The 24,254-nt window shown below is 40.5% G+C and overlaps 1 protein-coding gene across 9 annotated transcripts in view; it reads right to left on the bottom strand.

The window, feature by feature from the left end:
• The window catches only part of LOC116715901 (protein NLRC3-like), a 63,912-nt gene that overhangs the window by 7,261 nt on the left and 32,397 nt on the right, over positions 1-24,254 (bottom strand). For 7 of the 9 annotated variants that reach the window (XM_032556629.1, XM_032556637.1, XM_032556632.1 and 4 more), the window contains 2 exons: positions 7,575-7,726; positions 1,286-3,023 (listed from right to left, as the gene is read on the bottom strand). In XM_032556629.1, the coding sequence (XP_032412520.1) occupies positions 1,286-3,023; positions 7,575-7,726 (1,890 nt within the window). Of the gene's footprint in view, positions 1-1,285; positions 3,024-7,574; positions 7,727-8,211; positions 8,393-9,831; positions 9,960-24,254 lie in introns of those variants that run through there. The other 2 variants (XM_032556636.1, XM_032556635.1) reach the window with 2 other exon arrangements.

The following is a 24,254-nucleotide window of genomic DNA, read 5'->3' on the forward strand; positions in this document are numbered from 1 at the left end:
AGCAGGAAGTCCAGCCTGCTGTGGACCTCTGGCATCTCTGGGTTTGTTTAGCCAATATCTGCTGCTGCATCTAGAATCATCATCATCATTAATAATAGTAATATATTCTATAGAACCATAGTTCCCAGCAGCAGGTTATTAAATGCTGCCACAAAGGAAACTGGGAGCAGACCAGTATCATGATGCTCCCAGTTCTCTCTCCGTTCATCTGCTGGATTTGATGCTTTAACAAAGTAGAAAGTGGACAGTCGTCAACCTGCTGCAGCTAAAAGCTTCAGATTGTTCTGGTCGTCCTGCAGAGCAGCAGCAGAACCGGTCCTGCTCGTCCTTCAGGTCTGAACCGTCCTCTCTGACTGTTGGTCTGAGAGGAACTGGGACAAACTGGTTGGAAGAGGGAACCATGTCTCTGCAGTGGTCTGTCCATTGTCTCAGAGGAACAAAGGTTTGGATGTCAGAAGAAATTGTTGCTAAACTCTTAAAGAGCTGAAGACCAAAACAGAGCGTTTGGGTCCAGCAGCATTTTTCATGGTGAAGCAGTGAAAGTTCTCCAGTAACTAGAAGAGGCTGGGATGTCTAAAGAGTTGAAGCTCATGTCTCTCCAGGTCTTCATGGCTAACAGCTTCAACAAAAGCTGCAGATGAAGAGTTGATGAGGAAAATGGTTCCAGCTCTGGAAGCAGAGTTCTCAGAGCTTTGGGAGGATCTGACAGAAACTAGGACTTTTTCTGGAGCCAGACAACAATCACCACATTTTGCTCTCATTTACAAACTCAGAGGAAACTAATGGGAGGAGGAAGAAGTGTGGATGATGAGAAAATCAAGAAGACTCTTCACAAAGTTTCTAATTAATGAAATGGTTTATTTTAATGGTTCAAATTTTCATTAAACCTAAACAATTATTTGATAAAAACAGTCAAAGATCCTAAAATATGAATTGTGGAGTAGCAGCTCAATGAGTGAAGAGAAGTTTAAAGTTTAAAATGTTTCTCTGGCTGATTGGATCTTAGAGAAAATAGATTTTCTAGAGTTCAGGGTTTTCTATTCATTTCAACCTGAAAACTGATAAAAAGTTAAATATTTTTAAAATGATCAAAATGTCTAAAACCAGAAGCTGCAGCTGTCCTGGATGAGCTGAATGTTTAGATGGTTGAATGGCTGAAATAGTCCAGAGGATGAAGGAAGAAGTTAAAGACCAAAAACATCCAGAAGCAACTTGAAGAAGAAGAAGAAACAGGAGGACAATAGAGCTGAATCAGCATTCACACAATGAAAACATCTGGACTCACCGAGCCTTTCTGCAGTTCCTCACAGCTGGAACCAGTCTCTGTCGTCCTGATGCTGATGTTTTGTACTTCTTCAGGTCCAACTCATCCAGAACCTCTGACATCTGCAGCATGAAGGCCAGAGCTGAACAGTCAGTCACTGAGAGCTTCTTCCCTGAATCCAGCAGCCGTTGGATCTCCTGATAAAATGAGACGTCGTTCATCTCCACCAGACAGTAGAAGATGTTGATGCTTCTGTCAGGAGAGATTCTATCAGTGTTCATCTCCTTCAGGTTGGTGATGATTCTCTGGATGGTTCCTGGACTGTTCTCTGTCTGACCCAGCAGATCTTCTAAGAGTCTCTGGTTGGACTCCACAGTGAGACCATGAAGGAAGCGGACAAACAGGTCCAGGTGGCCATTTTCACTGCTGAGGGATTTCTCCATGACTTTCTTCATGAACTCATCTAGAGATGTTTCTCTGTATTTTTCTCCCAGAAACGTCTTGATCACCTCTGACTTCCTGCTGGTGAAACAGTGGAGCATGTAGACTGCAGCCAGAAACTCCTGGATGCTCAGATGAACAAAGGAGTAGACGGAGATGTCGCACGTCCCTCTCTCTCTTTTAAACATTTCAGTGAACACTCCTGAGAACAACGCAGCATCTTTGATGTTGATGCCGCACTTTTTGAGCTCTTCGTCATAGAAGATCAGGTTTCCCTCCAGCAGCTGCTCAAAAGCCAGTTTTCCTAGAGACTCAATCAGATTTATCTTCTCTGGATCTTCAGCTTCTCCATCAAACTTTTCCTCCTTGATTTTGAGTTGAACTATCAGGAATGCTATGTACATCTCAGTCAGAGTCTTTGGCAGCTCTCCTCCCTCTCTGGTCTTCATCACATCCTCCAGAACTTTAGCAGTGATCCAGCAGAAAACTGGGATGTGACACATGATGTGGAGACTTTTTGATTTCTGGATGTGGGAGATGATCCTGCTGGCCTTCTCTTCATCATCTCTGAATCTCTTCCTGAAGTACTCCTCCTTCTGGGGGTCAGTGAACCCTCTGACCTCTGTTGCCATGCCGACACACTCAGCAGGGATCTGATTGGCTGCTGCAGGTCGTGTGGTTATCCAGAGGAGAGCAGAGGGAAGCAGTTTCCTCCTGATGAGGTTTGTCACCAGAACATCCACTGAGCTGGACTCTGTAACATCAGTCAGGATCGGATTGTTCTTGAAATCCAGAGTAAATCGACTTTCATCCAGACCATCAAAGATGAACAGAACCTGGAACGTTTCAAAGCTGCTGATTTCTTTGGTTTTAGAAAAGAATTTATGAATCAGTCCTAATAAGCTGAACTTTTCTTCTTTCAACATATTCAGCTCTCTGAAAGTGAATGGAAATATGAAATCAATGTTCTGGTTGGTTTTGCCTTCAGCCCAGTCCAGAGTGAACTTCTGTGTTAACAGTGTTTTCCCAATGCCAGCCACTCCCATGGTCATCACTGTTCTGATTGGTTCATCTCTTCTAGGTGGGACTTTAAAGATGTCTTCTCTTCTGATTGTTTCTTGTTTCCTGGATGCTGTTTCAATGTGTCTGACCTCATGTTCCTGGTTGACCTCTCTAGTTAACCCCTCTGTGATGTGGAGCTCTGTGTAGATCTGGTTCAGAACGGTTTGATTTCCAGGTTCAGCGACGCCTTCAGAGAGACTCTGGAACTTCTTCTTCAGAAACTCTTTAAGGTCAGGCTGATACTGACCAACAATATCTGAAGAAAGAAAGAAAAACAAACAAAATAAAAACATTTTGCAATATACTAACAAGTAACTGGACTAATAAAGTGGCCAGTTTGGTTCTTCTTCATAAACTTCTATGAAGGAAACATAATTCAATAATTAGAAAAAACTCAATGAAAGTTATTCCAACATCAGTCTCAGGGCCGGCCCAAGGCGTAAGCAAGCTAAGCAGCCACTAAGAGCCCCAGAGCCACCAAGGGCCCCCCTCAGTGGAGCTGATTTTTTTTAATAACGATTTCTATGTCATCACAATAACAAAAACACACAATTTCATCATGAAGTGATTTGTTTTTACAATATATGTGATAATGTATGAAGAAATAATTATTTTATGGACAAAAAGAAAAATAAAATTGCTCTTGAGGGCCCCCTTGGTGCCGCGGTAGGTACCGCAGCTTCACCGGTAACATGAGCTGTCGTGCAGAGAGCATCCAAACGTCCAAAGCTCCGGTCAGAAGATAAGTTGGCAAAACAGTATCTCAAAAAAGGTCTTATCCTTCAGGGAGAAAGAAAAGAGGAATAATAGAAAAAAGCCAAGATAAAGTTTGTTTTAATGTGTCTTGGTAATGTAATGTTTATAAAAGAGATTTGTGAAGCTGCTAATAGAAAATAAGCTTAATAGCGACCTTGAACGATTCAGTTCAACAGCCAAACATTTATGCTGCGTCTTTGTGTGAAGCTGAGTTTAAACTTGAAATGAGTTGATTCTCCTGCTTTTCTCTGTATATTTCTGAGGATTTTTGGCTTCAAAAAGTCGTGTTTGATAACATTTGATAAGGATAATTAAAACTTCTCAATGTTTTACATTGTCTAACTAAATGTTTAACATCAGGCTACATGGCTGCTGCATTAATATATCAATGAGTTGCTCTATGCTGTAGTTGGTGATACGTTGTTTGCTGCTGATCATTTATGTGGCTAAAACAAACAATATTTTTACATCAACTTCTAAGTTATGTGAAACTTCTGTTAAAATCATTTGGAGGCTCAGAATGAACCTGGTACTGGTACCGATCCACATTCTCAGGAGAGAAAGACTCACCTAGTGTTAATTAAATTCTGTAGCTTTTGGAGTTAAGCTTAAGAGAAATTAATTTAATCAAAGAAGGTCATGAATATGTGTGTAGGGCTGCACCCATTGCAGTTTTCTGACAGATTACCGAACTTTAAAAAACCTGACCTGCCGATTTTGATGTTGGCCGATACCAATTTTTTTTTGTCTGAACTTTTGCTAAATATAGGAAGAAAGTCAGTGAGTTGGCAACAGTGGGTTGAATATTGTTAACTGTAAACATTCAGACATGACCTTGTGGGCCGGTCTGTCAGTCAAACCTCTCACTGCAGAGCAGAAGAGGACAGAGGCTGATTTTTAAACCTTTGCTGACGAAAATAAGATCAGATGAGCTTCACATGTAAGTATTAGCAGATCACGATCCCCCAAAATTAAGGAAATCGGCCCCCAGAAATCGACTGGCCGATAAATGTATCCTATATTATTCATGCATAGGATATAAAGCAAACAGCATCAGAGATGCAATAAGTTTATAGCAGGTGTGCGAATGATCTAATATTTTAACTGTTGATTGCAGCCAGTCCACATTGTTAGCAGAAACAAAGGGCCCCAAAACCAAATTTCGCTTAGGGCCCCATGGAGGCTTGGGCCGGCCCTGGTCAGTCTACAACAGGGGTCTCAAACTCTAGGCCTAGAGGGCCGCAGTCCTGCAGTTTTTAGATGTGCCACAGGTACAAAACACTGGAACGAAATGGCTTAATGACCTCCTCCTTGTGTAGATCAGTTCTCCAGAGCCTTAATGACCTAATTATTCTGTTCAGGTGTGGTGCAGCAGAGGCACATCTAAAAGTTGCAGGACTGTGGCCCTCGAGGACTGGAGTTTGAGACCCCTGGTCTACAACGTCTGTAGTCTGTAGTCTAGTCTGTAATCTTCTTTTGTCAACCACCAAAACCTTCAGGATGCAGCCCCATTGAGTGAACTGGAAACTCAGTCCCTGTCTGACTGTGAAGTGTCTGCAGTATTAGCAGCACATGATGCTTTGACCAAAGAGCAGGGTGGTTTTTGTGTTCAGCTAACAGTTATTTTGCAATCTGAGAACGTGTAGACAGAACATTAAAAGTCTGGCCAACTTCTTAATGTCACTTTCTATTGAAACATAGAAACCCTTAGTTGCACAGAGATTGTTAGTAAAACATAGCTGAGTTCAACTAATGTTACCTTGTATGTCACTTCTGACCTGTTACTGTTTTGAGAAGTTCAGCAGGGAGTTTGTAGCTGAGGCCGTTTTATTTCCAGGGTTTCCCCCAGAAATCTTGCTCAGCCTGGCAGTCGTGGCGCCGAGGCGGTTTTTGTATAAAAGATGTTAAGTTGACAGGAAATGTAAAAATATTACTTAATAATTATATGTTACAGGAAAACATCAACAGTGAAATGCTATTTAAAACCAAACTATCGAATCTTAACAACAACAAATGAAAATAATTATATTAAAATTAATATTAATTATTTGCACTTCTGTTAAATCCAAATTAAGTCCATAAGACCCCCAGGACTTCAGGGGCCCATAAATGGTAACATTTAAACACAGACCATAGATATAGAAATGTAACATTTGTTTATTGAGATGATCAATTCTGCTCATTTTTATTTAATGGTTCCAGCATACAGAAATTCAAAGATTTTAAATTATTTAACATTTAAATGTAAGATTTTAAGGAGCTGGCAAGTTTACTTTGTAAATATTCAACAAACAATCTTCATAGTTAGATTGTTTGGTTACCGTAGCAACTATTTTATGCGTTTTTAATGAGTATCACAAAAACTGGTTTCCAAGCTTTATGGAAAGAGTTTTTCAGATCTACACAAAATACTTGGAATGAGAGTTGCAAAAATAGACATTAATTAAATAAACAACTGCATTGACCCATGTATCAAATTGTCCTCGTTGATGGCCTCTGAGGCCACTGCTGTTTTATCACAAAATTATGGCCAAATCAAACTAGTTCTGATGGAAACTGGTTGAGCATTTTCAATCTGCTTGAGGTTAAGAGCTGAAATACTTGCACTCTTAAAATATGGGCTACATTATTCTACACTAAAAGCAGAAAACTTTAAACTACAGATTGTGATTAGTGAAAATTTGGCCATAAATCCAGGTAAAAACCAGGATCTGGCAGACAGGGGACAAGTTACTAGTTATCTCTCTGAGTTTTTAACTCTTCACTATAGCATGTAGTTATTGTTTCTAGTAATCTTTCTCCAGTTCACCTCTTGTGATTTCTGTGCCTCCATGGTCTAAGGATGCCTTGTTGGTCCCCAGATTCTCCTCCACTCCTCTGTTGTCTGCTGCAGCTCTGCTGTCCTCACATTCATCTGCCTGATTGTCTCCAAAACCATTTGGATCTCACAAACTATTCACTTCCTGAAGAAGCTTCTCTGTAACATAACTCCTTACTATATTCTACATTTACCATCATCTGCCAGGCTGAACCTCAACCACACCTTGAACCAGGGAGCTTTTCAGAGACTTCAGTGACCTCTGAGGTTACTCAAAGTCACTTTCTAATGCCTAGTGAAATCCACCATGTTCTCCCTTTTCATAGAGAGACATGGTGACCGTGATCCAGATACATTAAAAGGGTTGAAATCAAACCTGTATTGAAGTTTCACAAATCGAAGCTTTAATGCAGCTTCGTTTAGGGAAAGAAAAAAAACTACAAAGTTGGTTTTAGATATTCTGGCCTGAATAATCTACACCATGATTGAAGTCTACATATTTTAATTTTTGAAGTAGATCACATTAAAGATGCTCAAGGTAAAGAAATTACGTGGAATTGTCTTTTAGTCATTTCTCCAATTTTCCAGCAGAACCTTAAAGGCCTGGTGTAATAACCAATAAAAGTAGAACAAAAATCATTTTCAGCAAGGTCAGATTAACCATATTGGCAGCTGGGCAATTTGTTGACCTATAACTTTTGCCACCTCTCTTTTATTGTTTTATTATACACTTTATTTCTGTTATGCTAAACGTAACATTAATATCAACCAAAACCCGATTGCTGCTCTCCTTAGCCATCCTCTCTGCTATTTCATTCCCCTTAACCTCATAATGTGCTGAAACACAAATAAAATTATCTGTAAGAATCATCAAATTGATTCTATGACGTGTTTGTTTTATTTACAGCTGATGACATGTTATGCTGCAACATGACCCTTCAGAGTAAGAGTCTTCACTTAGAATTTTAAAAATGAACAAAATAAAAAGTTAAATTTGTACATTTATCTTGTGGCCATTTTTTTGAACAGGCTCAAATTTAATGAGGACTTTATTAAGCCCAGTTACCTGGACATAAGTTCCAGTTACACCAGCTGGAAAAACACAGATTCAGTTGAAACAACTGACCACAAAAAGACTTTTAAACATTAAATTTCCAAATCTCAACTAAAGACGTGGATCTGGTTCCACAGAGACGATAGAAGGAAGCTCTGATTGGAGGAGTTCAGTCTCACCTGGAGCACAGCTGCTCTGATTGGCTGTCAGCCGTCCAGATCCTGTTCTGGGTCGTTTCCCACACTGGGGGCAGCTGGTACAGACCGGATCCATCAGAACATTCTGACCCAAAGCACAGCAGGATGGATGCTCCTCCTCACCAAAGCTGCTCCTGTGAAGACATTTCTTCATCACTGAAATAGTTCACTAGCAACAGGCTGGAGCTGAAGATGTTTATGAAGGTCCACAAAAAACAAGGGACCAGAAACTGGGTCAGAACAGAACCTCAGAACATTGATGATTTCTGGTTTTAAGTACTTCATTGAATTATATTTGGTATCATGACTGATGCCAGTGTTCCCAGTCTGGAAGATGCTGGGTTTCACTGCTTCAGTGGGTTTACAGACAATCTGAATTGTTGCTCTTCACAAGCTTGGTTGTTTTTGTTTCCATGCAACATTTTAATCCATATTAATTCATTCAGACCTTCATTCAAACTCTACTGATTTACTGACCAACATCCTTCATGTCCAACTTTAAATTAAGAAGTAAGAAAATTAAGTTACTGTTAATTAAAACACTGAGATCAACCAGTTAATATCATTTAGATTTTATCTCTATAGATTCACATGAATCAGTTAGAAACTGGTTTCTTACTTTCTGTCTGATGGTCCAGGTTCATTACTGAAGTATGGAGGTCGATCTTTGGACCGGTCACTCCTCATAGATGGACTGATGGATCCTGGAGGTTCTGCTCTGTCCTGATCTTCCATCTTCTGGACTTTTTGAGAGAGAAACCAGAACCAGTCAGTCCAGTGATCCGGTTCCAGTAACTGTCCTGTGAAGCAGAAAGCTGGTTCCCATCATGTGTTCAGAGGATCAGAGTGAATCATTTGAATGAATGAGTGAACATTTCCTATGAACTAGTGAACTTATTTAGCTCCCAGTGGACTTGAACGCATCATGACTCTATTGTAGCTCTGTATGGAGGGAGTCAGTGAGCAGAAGGTTCTGAGGGAGCAGCAGCTCAGGTCGGGTCCACAGCTCTCCTCCAGACAGAACCGGGTCCAGCTGGGATCTCAGCAACATGTCAGCCTCTGTGTGCAGCTCAGCAGGATTTCCTCTCAGCTCAAGAGACACAAAGCAGCTTTCAGGGACCACAGCATCCAGCTGAGGTACCAGCTGGACCCACTGCAAGGAATCATGGGTAAACAGCTGCTTCAATAGGGGGATGAAGCCCCCAAACACTCAGCGAGGCCTGAAACATATTTAGTCTATTGATCTGATTGAACTTCAAAATAAAGAGACACATTAATGCAACTCTTTTAGTTAGAAACTAGTTTGTTACAACTGATCTAAAATGTTTGTGAAATTATTTATTTTATTATTATTGCTCCATTTAAAAGTTTTGCTATTTTTAGGGCTGAACCGACTGCAGTTTTCTGGCTGATCGATTCCGATTTTGCAGATACTGATTGCTAAACACAGCAACCTTTCAGGTAAGAGTCAGTCTGGATCTGGATGCATTTTTCCAGCAGAGCTTTGAGAGACAAAGAGTTTCTTCCTGCTGAAAGGAGCAACAAGAGGAAAACCTGGAAAAAGATCAAACTCAGTGAGGAGGAAGAGAGGAAATCTGTGGACGGCTTAAAGCCAATTCTGATCCACAGACAAGAGAAACATCAGTTTCTGCTGAACCCCAGACTGATGAGGGACGGAGTGATGTGATTCACTTCCTGCTGATTTCAACAAGCAGAGAAACTAGTTTACAATAGTTCTCCTTTTTAGGTTAAAACACCAGAGAGAGTCGCTGCAGCAAGAACTGATGGACTGTAAAAGTTACATTAAGTTCTCAGTTTATTTAGATTAAATCTGAAAAGTTCATTATTGCTCCACACAAACAGATCAGCTTTAGATGCTGCTGTCATGGTAGATCATAGCTGATCATTCACCAGGTTAACTGCGCAGTAACTGAGCTGTGTGTTTATAGGGTGTTCAATATTTCTCTTTTTGTTCCTTATAGTCGCATAATGTAACCTCACTTAGCATCACTTTATAAGCAGCAACGTCTCACAATAAAGTTTTTCATTTGATCTAATTCCTTTCTAGATCAGGCCTTCAATAAAGTAAACAGAGCGCTGCTGCGGGGACCAGGCCCTATGAGAGCCGAGCGACCCAGGCCGAGGTGACTGAGGCCCCGGGAAGCCTCGGTGGGTTCATCGGTTACAAAGGCTCCAGAGAGCCGAGAGACACGGAGGGACCCGGAGCGGCAACACTTACCTCTAGTAACAAGTCAACAAGTTATTTCCATCCTGCAGCTCAAAATGGAGGCTGATCTGAAGGAGACCAAAGTTGGTTTCAGTTTCTATTTCCACAGGAAGTCACGTAACTTGTGTTTTCCTCTCATCTGTGTCCACTAGAGGGCATAAACCGCCCTGCTCTGATAATAATAGTTCAGTTCGCGGCTCTGCAGCTAAAATATCAACATCATTCTGACTGTTTCCAGGATAATTTAACTTTTCTAAAATATTTTCCTACCTTAAGACCGGAAGCTCAGCATCTTAGCGTATAAACCAGAGTTGTAGAGCTTTGATTCGGCTCTGTTGGACCTGATGCTCCAGTTTAGGAGCCATAGCTCATCAGGAAACATTAATATGTAATTTATTTAGGATATATAGATGAGTTATCTGTATGTAAATAACACATCTATATATTAAATCAGCTGTCAGTCCTTTAGACAGACCATAATAATATTAATATTTATAATGAGAAAGATATAAACGTGATCAACTTAACAGAAGTCAGAAACCAGCTGCAGCTCTACAAACTCACCTCTATATTCAGAGCGGGGAATTTCCGCCCTCTGGTGGCCATAGTGGGAACTACAGTCCTGATAATGCTGCATTGTTTACATTTGATATCCACTTAATGTGGAGTTTAGAGAAAAACTAACAGTCTTCCTGAGTCATATTGACAATTTACTGACTCACATATTATCCTGACATTTTTTAATTCACTTTTTGGAGTTATATATGTAATAAAAACAGTTTAAAATCATAAAGTAAAGCTGCTGTGTTAAACTCTTACAGGACGTTTTTCTGGTCAGACTGAATAAAATCCTGCAGTGACTTTTATTTAACGACAGTAATGTAAGCTGACTTGATCTGACTTCATAAAATTTAAAATTAAAACAAAGATAAACATCCGTTTGAACAATTTGCATGAAGAACGTCTGTAGTTATGATAGTTCACCACCAGAGGGCAGTAAGAACTCAACCAACCATCATAAAACTGATAAACTTTAAACTTTTCACTAAATAGTTTCTAATAACAACAGCGATATTAACTTAATCCTATGAATAATAATTTATATATTTTATATCAGTATGTTATTAGATATGGCGATTAATTATTAAAATAATTTAGAGACAAAGTGAACAACAACTACTTAGAAAGTAACAATTTCTATTACGGTAGATGAAGATTTAGCTGAAAAGAAAATATTTTATTCTGTAAAAATCCCAGAAATATTAACTGTGGGTGATTTTGAGAATCAAAGTCTCAAAAAGCTACAAATATTAAGAAAAATATATTTATTAGTGATCAGCTGAGATCAGAGCATCAAGCTGGATAAAACCACCTAAAGGACAATTAATAAAATTAAAACGTCATTGAAGCTTTTAAATATATCTGAGCACTGTAGTAAACATTATTTATCTTTTATTTGTTGGAAGAGACTCGCTCTCTACCGCCCTCCTGTGGTCAGACACTGTAACTACACACTAAAATTCTTTATACTAGTTTAATAATAAATTAATGAGCGATTATTAATTTCCTTTGTCCTTTATACTAGTTTAATAATAAATTAATGAGCGATTATGAATTTCCTTTGTCCTTTATACTAGTTTAATAATAAATTAATGAGTGATTATCAGTGAACTGAAGGACAGTCGCTGCTGTTCAGCATCAGAGTTTAAATTTGCAACTGCTGATAATCAGTTTGTGTGTAAAACCAGCTGCTGGAGCCTGTTAGCATCGTTAGCATCGTTAGCTCCGCTCAGAGTCTCTGCGGGCTGTTTTCATCTCTGTGGAGCTGCTTCTAGTTCACACTGACAGATAAAACATTGATTTCATGTTAAAGTAGAAAGAAGATTTAAGAAATAAAACAGTAGAAACACGAAGAAAGCAACACGGGCTTCATTAGCCAATCAGGAGCGGGAAACTAGCTAGCTGCTAACTTAGCCTTCTGCCCCCTAGTGGACGCAGTATGTTAATACAACCAGAGTAAAGCTAGAGAGCTGATATGTGAATAGCACTTCCTGTGGATTCCTTCAAAGTAAAACACAAGGAACCAAATTCTCGTCTAAGTACATTTTAGCTTGTTAGTTTATTATATTATCAGAAAGCATAAGTGTGTAATTTTCTTAGGATGTGATATAAATTATATAATTGGGCTCTGAAGCAAAATTATCATAATTATTCTGTTTTCCAAATAAAATAATATATTATAAATATTCACCTGACTCTAAAACGGAAACTCGGCATCTTGGTGAACAAACCAGTTATTTATTTCATCAGGAAACATTAATATGTAATTTATTTAGGATATATAGATGAGTTATCTGTATGTAAATAACACATCTATATATTAAATCAGCCGTCAGTCCTTTAGACAGACCATAATAATAATAGTATTTATAATGAGAAAGATATAAACATGATCAACTTAACAGAAGTCAGAAACCAGCTGCAGCTCTACAAACTCACCTCTATATTCAGAGTGGGGAATTTCCGCCCTCTGGTGGCCATAGTGGGAACTACAGTCCTGATAATGCTGCATTGTTTACATTTAATATCCACTTAATGTGGAGTTTAGAGAAAAACTAACAGTCTTCCTGAGTCATATTGACAATTTACTGACTCAAATATTATCCTGACATTTTTTATTAACTGTTTGGAGTTATATATGTAATAAAAACAGTTTAAAATCATAAAATAAAGCTGCTGTGTTAAACTCTTACAGGACGTTTTTCTGGTCAGACTGAATAAAATCCTGCAGTGACTCTTATTTAACGACAGTAATGTAAGCTGACTTGATCTGACTTCATAAAATTTAAAATTAAAACAAAGATAAAAATCCGTTTGAACAATTTGCATGAAGAACGTCTGTAGTTATGATAGTTCACCACCAGAGGGCAGTAAGAACTCAACCAACCATCATAAAACTGATAAACTTTAAACTTTTCACTAAATAGTTTCTAATAACAACAGCGATATTAACTTAATCCTATGAATAATAATCTATATATTTTATATCTGTATGTTATTAGATATGGCGATTAATTATTAAAATAATTTAGAGACAAAGTGAACAACAACTACTTAGAAAGTAACAATTTCTATTACGGTAGATGAAAATTTAGCTGAAAAAAAAATATTTTATTCTGTAAAACTCCCAGAAATATTAACTGTGGGTGATTTTGAGAATCAAAGTCTCAAAAAGCTACAAAAAATCATAACATGCAGCTGCTGTGTTAAACTCTTACAGGACGTTTTTCTGGTCAGACTGAATAAAATCCTGCAGTGACTCTTATTTAACGACAGTAATGTAAGCTGACTTGATCTGAATTAAAATAAAGATAAACATCCGGTTGAACAATTTCCATTGATGATGTAAATAATGAATAAATCCAGAAAGACGGCAGGGTGACCGATGGAGAAAGTGCTGATATGTGATGAAAATCGACTGTTTCATCTCATGTAGATCTAAACATATAAACTCATATCCAAGCATCATTATAGGTGGAGTCGTTGGTCCCGTCCATATAAGCACTGAATTTTCCTGCTGCCCTGAACACATCTTCAGTAAAACCAGCCTCACTGAGGCCAATAGACCAGCGCTACGTTGCAGGAAAACTCTGAAGCTTCTTGGCTGGTTTTGGCCTCTAAACTGAGACGCTCTCATATGAAGTGAAATGTTGCACATTTAAGGTGCTGGAGATGACCTTTAACCCCTTGCTGTCCCAGGTTTTAGGTAGTGTCGAGGTGAAGAGCCAGACTCCTGATCTGCTGTGAGTGACGTGACGCTCGGTGGAAGTCCTGCATCCTGTTCCATCTTCATGTTGGAGACGTGAGGCTTTGCTTCTCCTGTCTGGGATTTGATGGGAAACGAGTCACAAGATTCAGATGATTTCACAGTCGTCACTTTGACGATGCAAACTCTGGTTCCTCTCAGTGTTTGGTCTGTCAGAACGCTGCTCAGGTTTCTCCTCGACGTTTTCCTGCTTTTCTTTAAGGTTGTTTGACTTTAAATCCACACAAATAAACCAAAGAAAGTTGGTTATTATCTCATCTTCTAATGCAAATTTTCATCCGTCAACAAAAGCTGGAAAACAAAACTGTTCTCCTGGAACAACAGCTGTTCAAACTGATCCATCACATCTGTGAGCAACATGGAGTTTATCTCTGTTTCATTTCAACTTTGACCTTTTGTTCCTTCCTGTTGCATCAGAAACTTCCCGTCCTTAAAGTGAATCAGACGGTTTGAGTGAAACCAGGTTTCAGGTGGACTGAAGTCGTCTTCACTGTGAACTTCATCAACTTTCTGCTTCACAACAAAACCTTTCAAAGCCAAACACACATCCAAGCAGCTGAGTCACAAATGATCCAAGTTCAAATCTTGTGTTTCTTTTCTCTGGAGGATCTGCTCAGGACGTCTGGATCTGTTCTGAAGTGGATTTAATGCTACAGATCCGGAGGAAGTTTTAGTGTTTGGCTCTGAATCTATAGAGCTGCTATCATGTCTCATTTTAGCTCAGGTTTTTTCACCACAACAGAGTAAAATGACATTTTGCCCCATTAACATGCTCTTTAAAGCTTTTTAAATGAAACTAGTACTTCATATTTCTGCTGAATTCAACTCTTGTAACTTGAACTCAGAGTATTTTTCTCTCTTCTGTTCCTGCAGATCATCAAACAGATCAGATGAAAAATCAAACTGAAAATCTTCAACATCCTGATCGACGTCTGGAAACTATTTGAAATAGAAACGTAAAATGTTCTGAGGTCGGTGACCGCCTCGTCGTCGGCCTGTTGCTACGCCTGCACGTGAAACCAGCAGAAACGCTGTCACCATGGAAACGCTACGGGGACACCTCTGGTCCAAACATGGAGGAGGCAGCATCATGCTGAGGGGAAGCTGGTCCCAGTGGATGTGAGTCATTTTGATGCTTTTCAAGGTCATAGTGAAAGTAAAAAGCTTCAACATATAAAACATTATTTTATTAAGATAAATATAGCCTTCTCAAAAATAAAAACAATTTTTACTCTGAAGAATTTTAAAGAACTAATAAAATTAGAATTAGTTTTATTATAATGAAACTATTTTGGATAAAAACCAAATTAAAAACTAAAACTTTTCATAATAATGACAAAAAAGAATCTGAATTTGTAATAAAAACAAAATAAAAAGCCAATAAAAAGAGAGAAGTGTTTTAAAGCCATAAAGTAGAAAGATAAATAAAGCGTACTTCTTGAGGAGGAGTCGGTCCAGCGCTCCGTCTGAGGTCGTCTCCATGGCGACCTTCAGCGTCTCCTTGACCTCTTTGAGCCGAGGGTCTCCGGTCCGACGCCCCGTGGATTTCAGAGCCTGAAGGCAGAGACGGCGAGGCGGACGGCGTCTCCGTGTCCGTCCTCTGGAGACTCACGCTGGGACGTCCTCCTGTCCCTCTGCCATGGTGGAGAACAGCAGATCCTCCAGGACGGCAGGACGCCGCCTTCCTTCTCCTGCAGGAAACACAGAGAGGCGGCGGCATGATGCTGCCACCGCCGGGCCCCCGAGGGCCGCTGGTGTCTCGGTGCTGCAGCAGCAGCCGGAACGAGCTGCGGCGATGAAGACCTGGAGGAGTCTTCATCACTCTGGGAGGTGTCCATGACAACTGTCAGCAAATCTCAGTTTGTTTTCTGCTAATGTCAAAAAAACACAATTTCACTGCTGCAGTGTTTCCATGAAATAAGAAATGAAATTAAAACCACATGTGAATAATTTATCTCCAGAGAAAAGTCATTAATATTCATGGCAGACACGGATGGAAAGTTCAAACTCATAACTCAGCCATGGTGGCGCTAGCGCTCATCATCTATCAGCCAATCAGAGGAGACGTCAGCGTCTCGTTCAGGCCTTGGAGCGATAAGCCCCGCCTACTGTGGAGCGGCTACCTGTGCTGCGTTTTGGGAAATTGTATTTTGACAGAAGAGCGGTGGATTCAACATGTTGGAACGACTCTCAGCTTTTTCTCACCTGATGCTGCGAAGCTCTGGAGGAGCCAGAAAAAACTAAAACAAACCATCATCCTCCAAACACTTCCTGCCGTCTTCCTAGTTTCCGCCCAGCAGTAACATCCGGCTGTTGATCACGTGACTCGTGATGTGAAAAAATGTTTCGATTGGCTGAAAAACTTCCTCATCCTACCGCTAAAACTTTCATCCAAACCCCTCAGTGGGTTTATTCCGTTACATTTCTCAGTTTTTATAGTTGATGGAAACGGAGCGACTGTGGAGGGACACAAACGATGAGGGCGGGAATCGAACCAGCAACCCACCGACTGCAGGATGAACTCCTGCTGCTCCTGTTCTGATTTCCTTCACATTTGAGTTTCATCCACCAGAACATGATTTAATCCTGTTCCTGTTATTCCATGTAACATTCTGGAATAAAACCAGGGATTTAATCCACACAATGTTCAGATTTTTCTCCTTCCATGTTTCCAGCTGGTGGCCTCAGAGAACTGAAGATGTTTTAAAAGCAAAACTTCAAACCAGAATGAAAAACTAAAGCAGCATCAAGCTGCATTGTAGCTGAAAAACCCATTGAGCTTCAGTGAAGCGGCTGAGATGAATCGTTCTCACCTCCATGTCCAACTGGAAACTCCTGACAGCAAAAACTGCAGAAAGTTTTAATCCCGTCGCCACTGACAGGCTGAACCAGATTCTTTGCTTCTCATTCCTGCTGCAGCTGCAGAGTCTCTTGTTCTTTCTAGTTTCCTCCATATGAATCTAGGAGAGAAATGTTTCTAATTAGATGTGACCTCTGACCTGAAGAATCCTCTGCAGACGAAGCACATCTGCACTTTTTTCTTCTTCTTCTATTTTTATGGAAGTTGGCAAAAAACTTAAAGTGTCGCCGACACGATAAAACCACTGACATGATTTACAAAGATGAACTATTGACCTTTCATACCTCTGTGTGTGTGTGTGCGTTTGTTTCTAATGCCTTGTGGGGACAATTTTCCTGACATATGCTACGTTGTGATAGCTGCGCAAACATGGGTGTGTGTATACATATATACACATACATACTTTTAAGTACAATTCAACAACCAGGATGTCCATATGACAATATAATATATATTTCTCAAATATCTATTGTTACAGCTAATCGTGGATCCATTTAAGTAAATTTAAAGCAAGTACACTCTGCGGTAGGAGCCACGGTCGGAGATTCGGTCGGAGCCGAGTTCGGAGATTCGGTCGGCTAAAAAAAAAATATATATTTTAACATCTTTCCTGATCTGAATACAGTAAGCTAAACGGCATGGAGGATTAAAATAAAGCTGCTGTTACTCTATCTGTACACGGTCAGCTGCATAGAAAAAGCTACAACAAAGAACATTAATAAAAACTGTATTGGTTTATCATTAAACACCCAGCAACACACATTACATTAAAAGAAATATTTAAAAACTAAAATGAGCCAATCACCTCATTACCCCACTAATTCCCTGAGGCCTGAATAAATCAGTAAAATCACAGTAAACAGCTATGATGGGCTACATTGAGTCCTAAAGTTTTACAATTAAAACACGAAATATGGAGTTAAAAAGGTAAACAGCAAAAACAAACTGACATATTAAAGCACTGAGAACCAATGACTATGATGAAAACTTTATTATTTACAGATTTTCAGAACAAAAAAAAGAAGACAAAAATATATAAAATCTTTTTCTTCAAATTATGGATGTTCCTGAAAACTGCTCTAAGATCAGAGTTTCTGTAGGACATCCAGTTCTAAACTGGTTAAACTGGTTTCTGTGATGGAAGCTGAAGTTTCTCTGCAGTTTCCAGTAAAGCATCTTTTTATCTGTGGAGCTTTGAGGAACATTTTCATGTCAGCAGAAGGAAGAAGCAGCAGAGAAAAGAGGTTTGAAGTGTCTTTCATGGCTTCAAAGCTGAACTGAAAATGATTCCCATGTTTCCATTCTCAGACCATTTCTGGTTCCAGGATGAAAATGAATCAGAGAGAAAAAAGATCAACTTTCCAGTTGAATCCAGTTCAGATCAAAACTCCATGAAGCCTCTAAATGGAGCCCAGTTTGAATTGGATCTTTATTGATCCAAAGAGACAAACAATATCAGACAATAAATGACAGACATGAGAAAATAAACAGGAGGGAAATCTTGGAGGTCAGAGGTCATCATCATGATCCAGTCAGAGTCTCTTTAGACTCAAACTGCTGCAACTTCAACCTCTGAGGATCAGCAGGACACTGAGACCATTCTCTACTTTACTGGGATCATCAGTCGCACCGGTCAAAAAAATCAGAATAATCAGAACCATCAGAATCCTCAAAATCACCAGAATCCTCAAAATCACCATTATCATCGCACCTGCAGAGAGAAGAAGGAAGGAGAGAGCAGATCAGTGAGTGTTTCCAGCCTCTCTCCAGCAGCAGTCAGTGACGCAGCACATCCACTAGATGGTTTCCAGGCTGCAGTCAGACTGATCTCAGAGCTGTGGCCAAGATGAACCTGATCAGTTGTTTCCTGTTGAACTGAGAGAACAAACAGATCTGAGATCAGATCTGCTGCTGCCACAGTTTGATGGATGAGGACCACTGTCTCTAGACATGTTGGACGGCTGGACGCTGGAGTCCAGCTGGACTTCCTGGAGACATGGACACAGCAACAACACTCATCTTCACACCAACACAAACGCAGGAACACAGCAAGCTGCTGCTCCTCTGATTGGCTGATTGCTGTCTCTGTGTCCAATCAGGAAGCCTGAACCATTCTCCTCCCACTGAGAAGCTGCAGCTTCACTGGGAAAACTGGATCTTTGCTTTGATGCTAACTGGGTTTAGTTCAATATGCTGACAGGAGCTGGACTCACTACAAACATTTACTTACTTTACAGTCTTTACAAGATTCTTCAGCTGCTGAACATCTGAATCCTTCAGGTTGTTCAATCTCAGGTCCAGTTCTGTCAGACGGGTCGGGTTGGACTTCAGAGTTGAGGCCAAATAATCACAGCTGATCTTTGACAAACTGCATCCCATCAATCTGAATAAAGAATAAAAGATGTGAGCTGAAGCCAACAGGATGCAGGTTAACCAGTCCAACAGAACCAGTCAAAGATTCTTATCAATATTAATGCCAACAAGCTGCTGCTTCAATAAAGACCTGCTGACTTCAGAACCAGAACCAGAACCAGAACCTGGTACTGGGTCATGTTGTGTTGGAGGATTTTAGTCAGTAAAATAATTCCAGGTTCTGATCAAAGTGTTGAAGCATCAATCATTGATTATTGATTTGTTCCTGTCAGATTCCAGGAATTCACTTTTCTAGACTGGGTTGAATGACCTTTGACCTGCTTCACATGAGGGGGATTTCTACACACTGGGGGTCCGAATGCTGTCCTGTTCTGACCTCAGATCAGCAGGTCCAACTCAGTTACACAGAGGGACTAAATTAAACTCTGGATCCTCACCCCCCCCACAAGGTTACCAAGACCATGGTAACCCCCCACCCCCACCCATCCCCCCTGCCTCTCTCACCACCATCACAGCAGATCAAGTGATAGAGGAGCTGCAGAAGCTATATCCCAGGAAGGCAGCCGGGCCTGACGGACTGTGTCCAAGACTGCTCAAGGTCTGTGCCGCCGAACTGGGAAAGCCTCTGGAGTACATCTTCAATTGGAGTCTCAGGCTCGGGAGAGTTCCAACAATGTGAAAGACATCATGTCTCATCCCTGTCCCTAAGAAATCACACCCAATAGAGCTTAATGACTTCAGGCCAGTCGCTCTTACATCACATTTGATGAAGACTATAGAGAGACTGGTTCTGGGGATACTGAAGCCACAGGTGCGCCATGCACTAGACCCATTACAGTTTGCATATCAGGAGAAGGTGGGTGTCGACGATGCCATCTCATACCTCTTGCACAGGACTCACTCTCATCTGGACAGGGGGAAAAGTGCTGTGAGAATCATGTTCTTTGATTTCTCCAGTGCTTTTAACACCATCCAACCATCCTTTGTGACACAGTTATCAGCAGCACCAGAGCGCCACAGGGAACAGTCCTTTCCCCAGTCCTGTTCACCCTGTACACGTCTGACTTCTGCTACAACACGGAGTCATGTCACATGCAGTTTTCAGAAGACACTGCAATTGTGGGGTGTGTCAGGGATGGGAAGGAGGAGGAATACAGGAACCTGGTGGAGGACTTTGTGCAGACTCAACCACCTGCAACTCAACACAACCAAGACCAAGGAGATGGTGGTGGACTTCAGGAGATCCAAGTCTGCCTTGCTGCCAGTCACCATTGAGGGGGTCAAGGTGGAGGTGGTGAACACATACAAGTACCTGGGAGTACATCTGGACAATAAACTGGACTGGTCAGCCAACACCGATGCACTCTATAAGAAGGGGCAGAGCAGGCTGTACTTCCTGAGGAGGCTGAGATCCTTCAATGTCTGCAGCAAGCTCCTTTGGATGGTCTACCAGTCTGTTGTTGCCAGCGTCCTCTTCTATGCTGTGGCATGCTGGGGAGGAGGCATTAAGAAGAGGGATGCTGGACGACCAGACAGGCTGATTAGGAAAGCTGGCTCTGCCGTGGGGACTGAACTGGACTGCATCACGTCAGTATCAGATAAAAGGACCCTGAACAAGTTACTTAACATCATGGACAACGATTGTCATTCACTCCACAGTACCATCATGCAGCAGAAGAGTCTGATCAGCTGGAGACTACGCTCCCTGACATGCTCAACAGACAGACTCAGGAAATCATTTGAACCGAGGGCCATACTACTGTACAATGCCTCACTGAAGGGCAGGGGAGAAGTGGACTTCTCTGCTTAGGCCATTGACACAGCAGACTTCACCTCCACACTCTTTAGCACTTAGGATTTTAGTGTTTTTTAGTATTTTTAGCTCTTAGTAATGTTGATCTGGTAATTGTGTTTATCTAGTAATCTAGTGTTTTTGTAATATATTGTGTGAACTGTAGTGTATGTTGTGTGTAATGTCTTAAGCTGCTGGGACTTTGAATTTCCCCTTGGGGATTAATAAAGCATTCATCATCATCATCATCCAAGCCCAGGAACAAACTCAGAAAATATTTATTAGAACAGAAGAAATGAACTTTGATTTATGATCAATTATATATAATTATTCACAGAAATATCAATAATTATATAATTAAAATACCTCAATCTCTTCAGTCTGCAGCCTTCAGTCTGTAGAAAACCACAGAGCTCCTTCACTCCAGAACCTTCCAGGTTGGTCCAGCTCAGGTCCAGTCTTGTCAGATGGGTCCGTTTGGACTTCAGAGCTGAGAACAGAGAAGTCCAGCTGGTCTCTGACAAACTGCAGCCATACAATCTGAATAAAGAATAAAAGATGTGAGCTGAAGCCAACAGGATGCAGGTTAAAACTGAAACATGAACAAATAAATAATAAAAATGTAGAAAATTAATTTCCCTGAATGTAAAAGAAACATGATGAACTGATTCTAACATCTGATCCAGTCAAACTGGTTTAAAGAGTCCAAACCAGCAGAACCAGAACATTTGATCAATAAATAAACTCAAAGTTTTCTATCAGCCTGGATGAGTTGAGCTATTTCTGCTGGTTCCTGATCATCAGCTGGAGACCCGACTTGGTAACTGGATCAGAACCACTCAGTTTCTTCATTAATGGCCTTGGGTTCTTATTAAAGCTGCTGAAAGCCAATGGAGGCCATTATTTCCTAAGGAGACGTGACCTGATGAAGCATCATCACAGAGACGAGGCTCCAACCGACTGACAGCTGTCAGACTGAAGAGGACGGTTCCTCTCTGACCCGGCCCAACAGAACCACAGCTTCAGGACAAAGCTGAGGAACCTGCTGCTGCTGCAAACCTCACTTTCATTCATTTCATCTAGATTTGCTTTTCTACAATCAGTCATTTCTTAGATTTGGTCATTAATGATGATTTGAACTTGTCAGTGTTTGTGGCTCGACTCTGGAGGAACAACATTTCATTCTGGATGTAAAGATGAGAATCAGAAATGAGAAATAAAACAATCTGAATCTTTACCAAACCAAACTGAAACATCTCCATCATTAATTTACATCATTTGAATTATTTTACTCATTTTGTTCATCAGTAAAAAACATTTTAAAGTAAAAAACTGAAAAACAAAGTTCAATAATCTCAAAGTCTGATATAAGAAAATAATTCATTTATAAGGTAAAAAGTTTTAGAGATTTTATTCTGACATTTAAACAGGTTGTTTTAAAATAAAATATATTAGAAAAAAAGCATTAATTAAACTAATGTTTAAAGTATAAATGAAGGATTTTATTGGATAAATGAAAAAAACAAACCTCAGATTCTTCACTTTACTGACTGAACTCTCCAGGATCTCAACCAGAGGCTTCAGATCAGAGTCTCCACCTTTATTTATGAAGATCTGATTTATTTCCAGTTCAGTCAGATCTGGGTTGGACTTCAGAGCCGAGGCCAAAACTTCACATTCAGCCTTTTGGATCAAACAGTCACCAAGTCTGTGATTAGAGAAGAAATAAATTCAGTTCTAATGAAATCAATCTGGATCATAAACAGACTAAAATATGATAACAGTGATGTCATCATCTGATCAACATCTGATCTTCAATTTACTGAGTTTGACCCCACAGAGAATCTGTGCAGTTCCTGGTTAAAGTCCAGGTTCTGGTTCTGGTTCTGGTCCAGGCTTCATGTCCTCAGACCTTCAGCTGCAGTCAGATGTTGAAGATCTTCTATCATCTGTGAAGGAAAGTTCAGTTTTCTCTGCAGCATCTGATGGAGCTGCAGCATCAGAGCCTCAAAGGAGCTGAAGCAGCTGATGAAGAGGCTGACTGAGCTGATGAAGGAAACTACTGGAGATGATGGAGAGGAGGAGGAACTGCTCACAGCTCGGACTTGGACTAGACCATGTGGCTCAGAGGAACAAAGGTTTGGATGTTAGAAGAAATTGTTGCTAAACTCTTAAAGAGCTGAAGACCAAAACAGAGCGTTTGGGTCCAGCAGCATTTTTCATGGTGAAGCAGTGAAAGTTCTCCAGTAACTAGAAGAGGCTGGGATGTCTAAAGAGTTGAAGCTCATGTCTCTCCAGGTCTTCATGGCTAACAGCTTCAACAAAAGCTGCAGATGAAGAGTTGATGAGGAAAATGGTTCCAGCTCTGGAAGCAGAGTTCTCAGAGCTTTGGGAGGATCTGACAGAAACTAGGACTTTTTCTGGAGCCAGACAACAATCACCACATTTTGCTCTCATTTACAAACTCAGAGGAAACTAGTGGGAGGAGGAAAAGTTGGTTCACTAAGTTTCTAACTGGTTTCCATGACAACAACAGCAATTATTGGGGTTATTTTAAAGTGTCCATCAAACCTAAACAGTGATTTTATTTTTAAAAAAAGACAAAGATCCTAAAAGGAGTAGCGGCTCAATGAGTGAAGAGGAGTTTAAAGTGTAAAAGTCTCTCTGGCTGATTGGATCTTTCAGACAAAATAGATTTTTTTCTAGAGTTCAGGGTTTTCTATTCATTTAAACATGAAAACTGATAAAAAGTTAAATATTTTTAAAATGATCAAAATGTCTAAAACCAGAAGCTGCAGCTGTCCTGGATGAGCTGAATGTTTAGATGGTTGAAGGGCTGAAATAGTCCAGAGGATGAAGGAAGAAGTTAAAGACCAAAAACATCCAGAAGCAACTTGAAGAAGAAGAAGAAACAGGAGGACAATAGAGCTGAATCAGCATTCACACAATGAAAACATCTGGACTCACCGAGCCTTTCTGCAGTTCCTCACAGCTGGAACCAGTCTCTGTCGTCCATCATCTGATGTGTTGTACTTCTCCAGGTCCAACTCATCCAGAACCTCTGACATCTGCAGCATGAAGGCCAGAGCTGAACAGTCAGTCTCTGAGAGCTGCTTCCCTGAATCCAGCAGCCGTTGGATCTCCTGATAAAATGAGACGTCGTTCATCTCCACCAGACAGTAGAAGATGTTGATGCTTCTGTCAGTAGAGATATATTTAGTGTTCATCTCCTTCAGGTTGGTGATGATTCTCTGGATGGTTTCTGGACTGTTCTCTGTCTGACCCAGCAGATCTTCTAAGAGTCTCTGGTTGGACTCCACAGTGAGACCATGAAGGAAGCGGACAAACAGGTCCAGGTGGCCATTTTTACTGCTGAGGGATTTCTCCATGACTTTCTTCATGAACTCATCTAGAGATGTTTCTCTGTATTCTTCTCCCAGAAACGTCTTGATCACCTCTGACTTCCTGCTGGTGAAACAGTGGAGCATGTAGACTGCAGCCAGAAACTCCTGGATGCTCAGATGAACAAAGGAGTAGACGGAGATGTCGCACGTCCCTCTCTCTCTTTTAAACATTTCAGTGAA

The sequence above is a fragment of the Xiphophorus hellerii genome, chromosome 24, assembly GCF_003331165.1.
Source record: "Xiphophorus hellerii strain 12219 chromosome 24, Xiphophorus_hellerii-4.1, whole genome shotgun sequence".
NCBI lineage: Eukaryota > Metazoa > Chordata > Actinopteri > Cyprinodontiformes > Poeciliidae > Xiphophorus > Xiphophorus hellerii.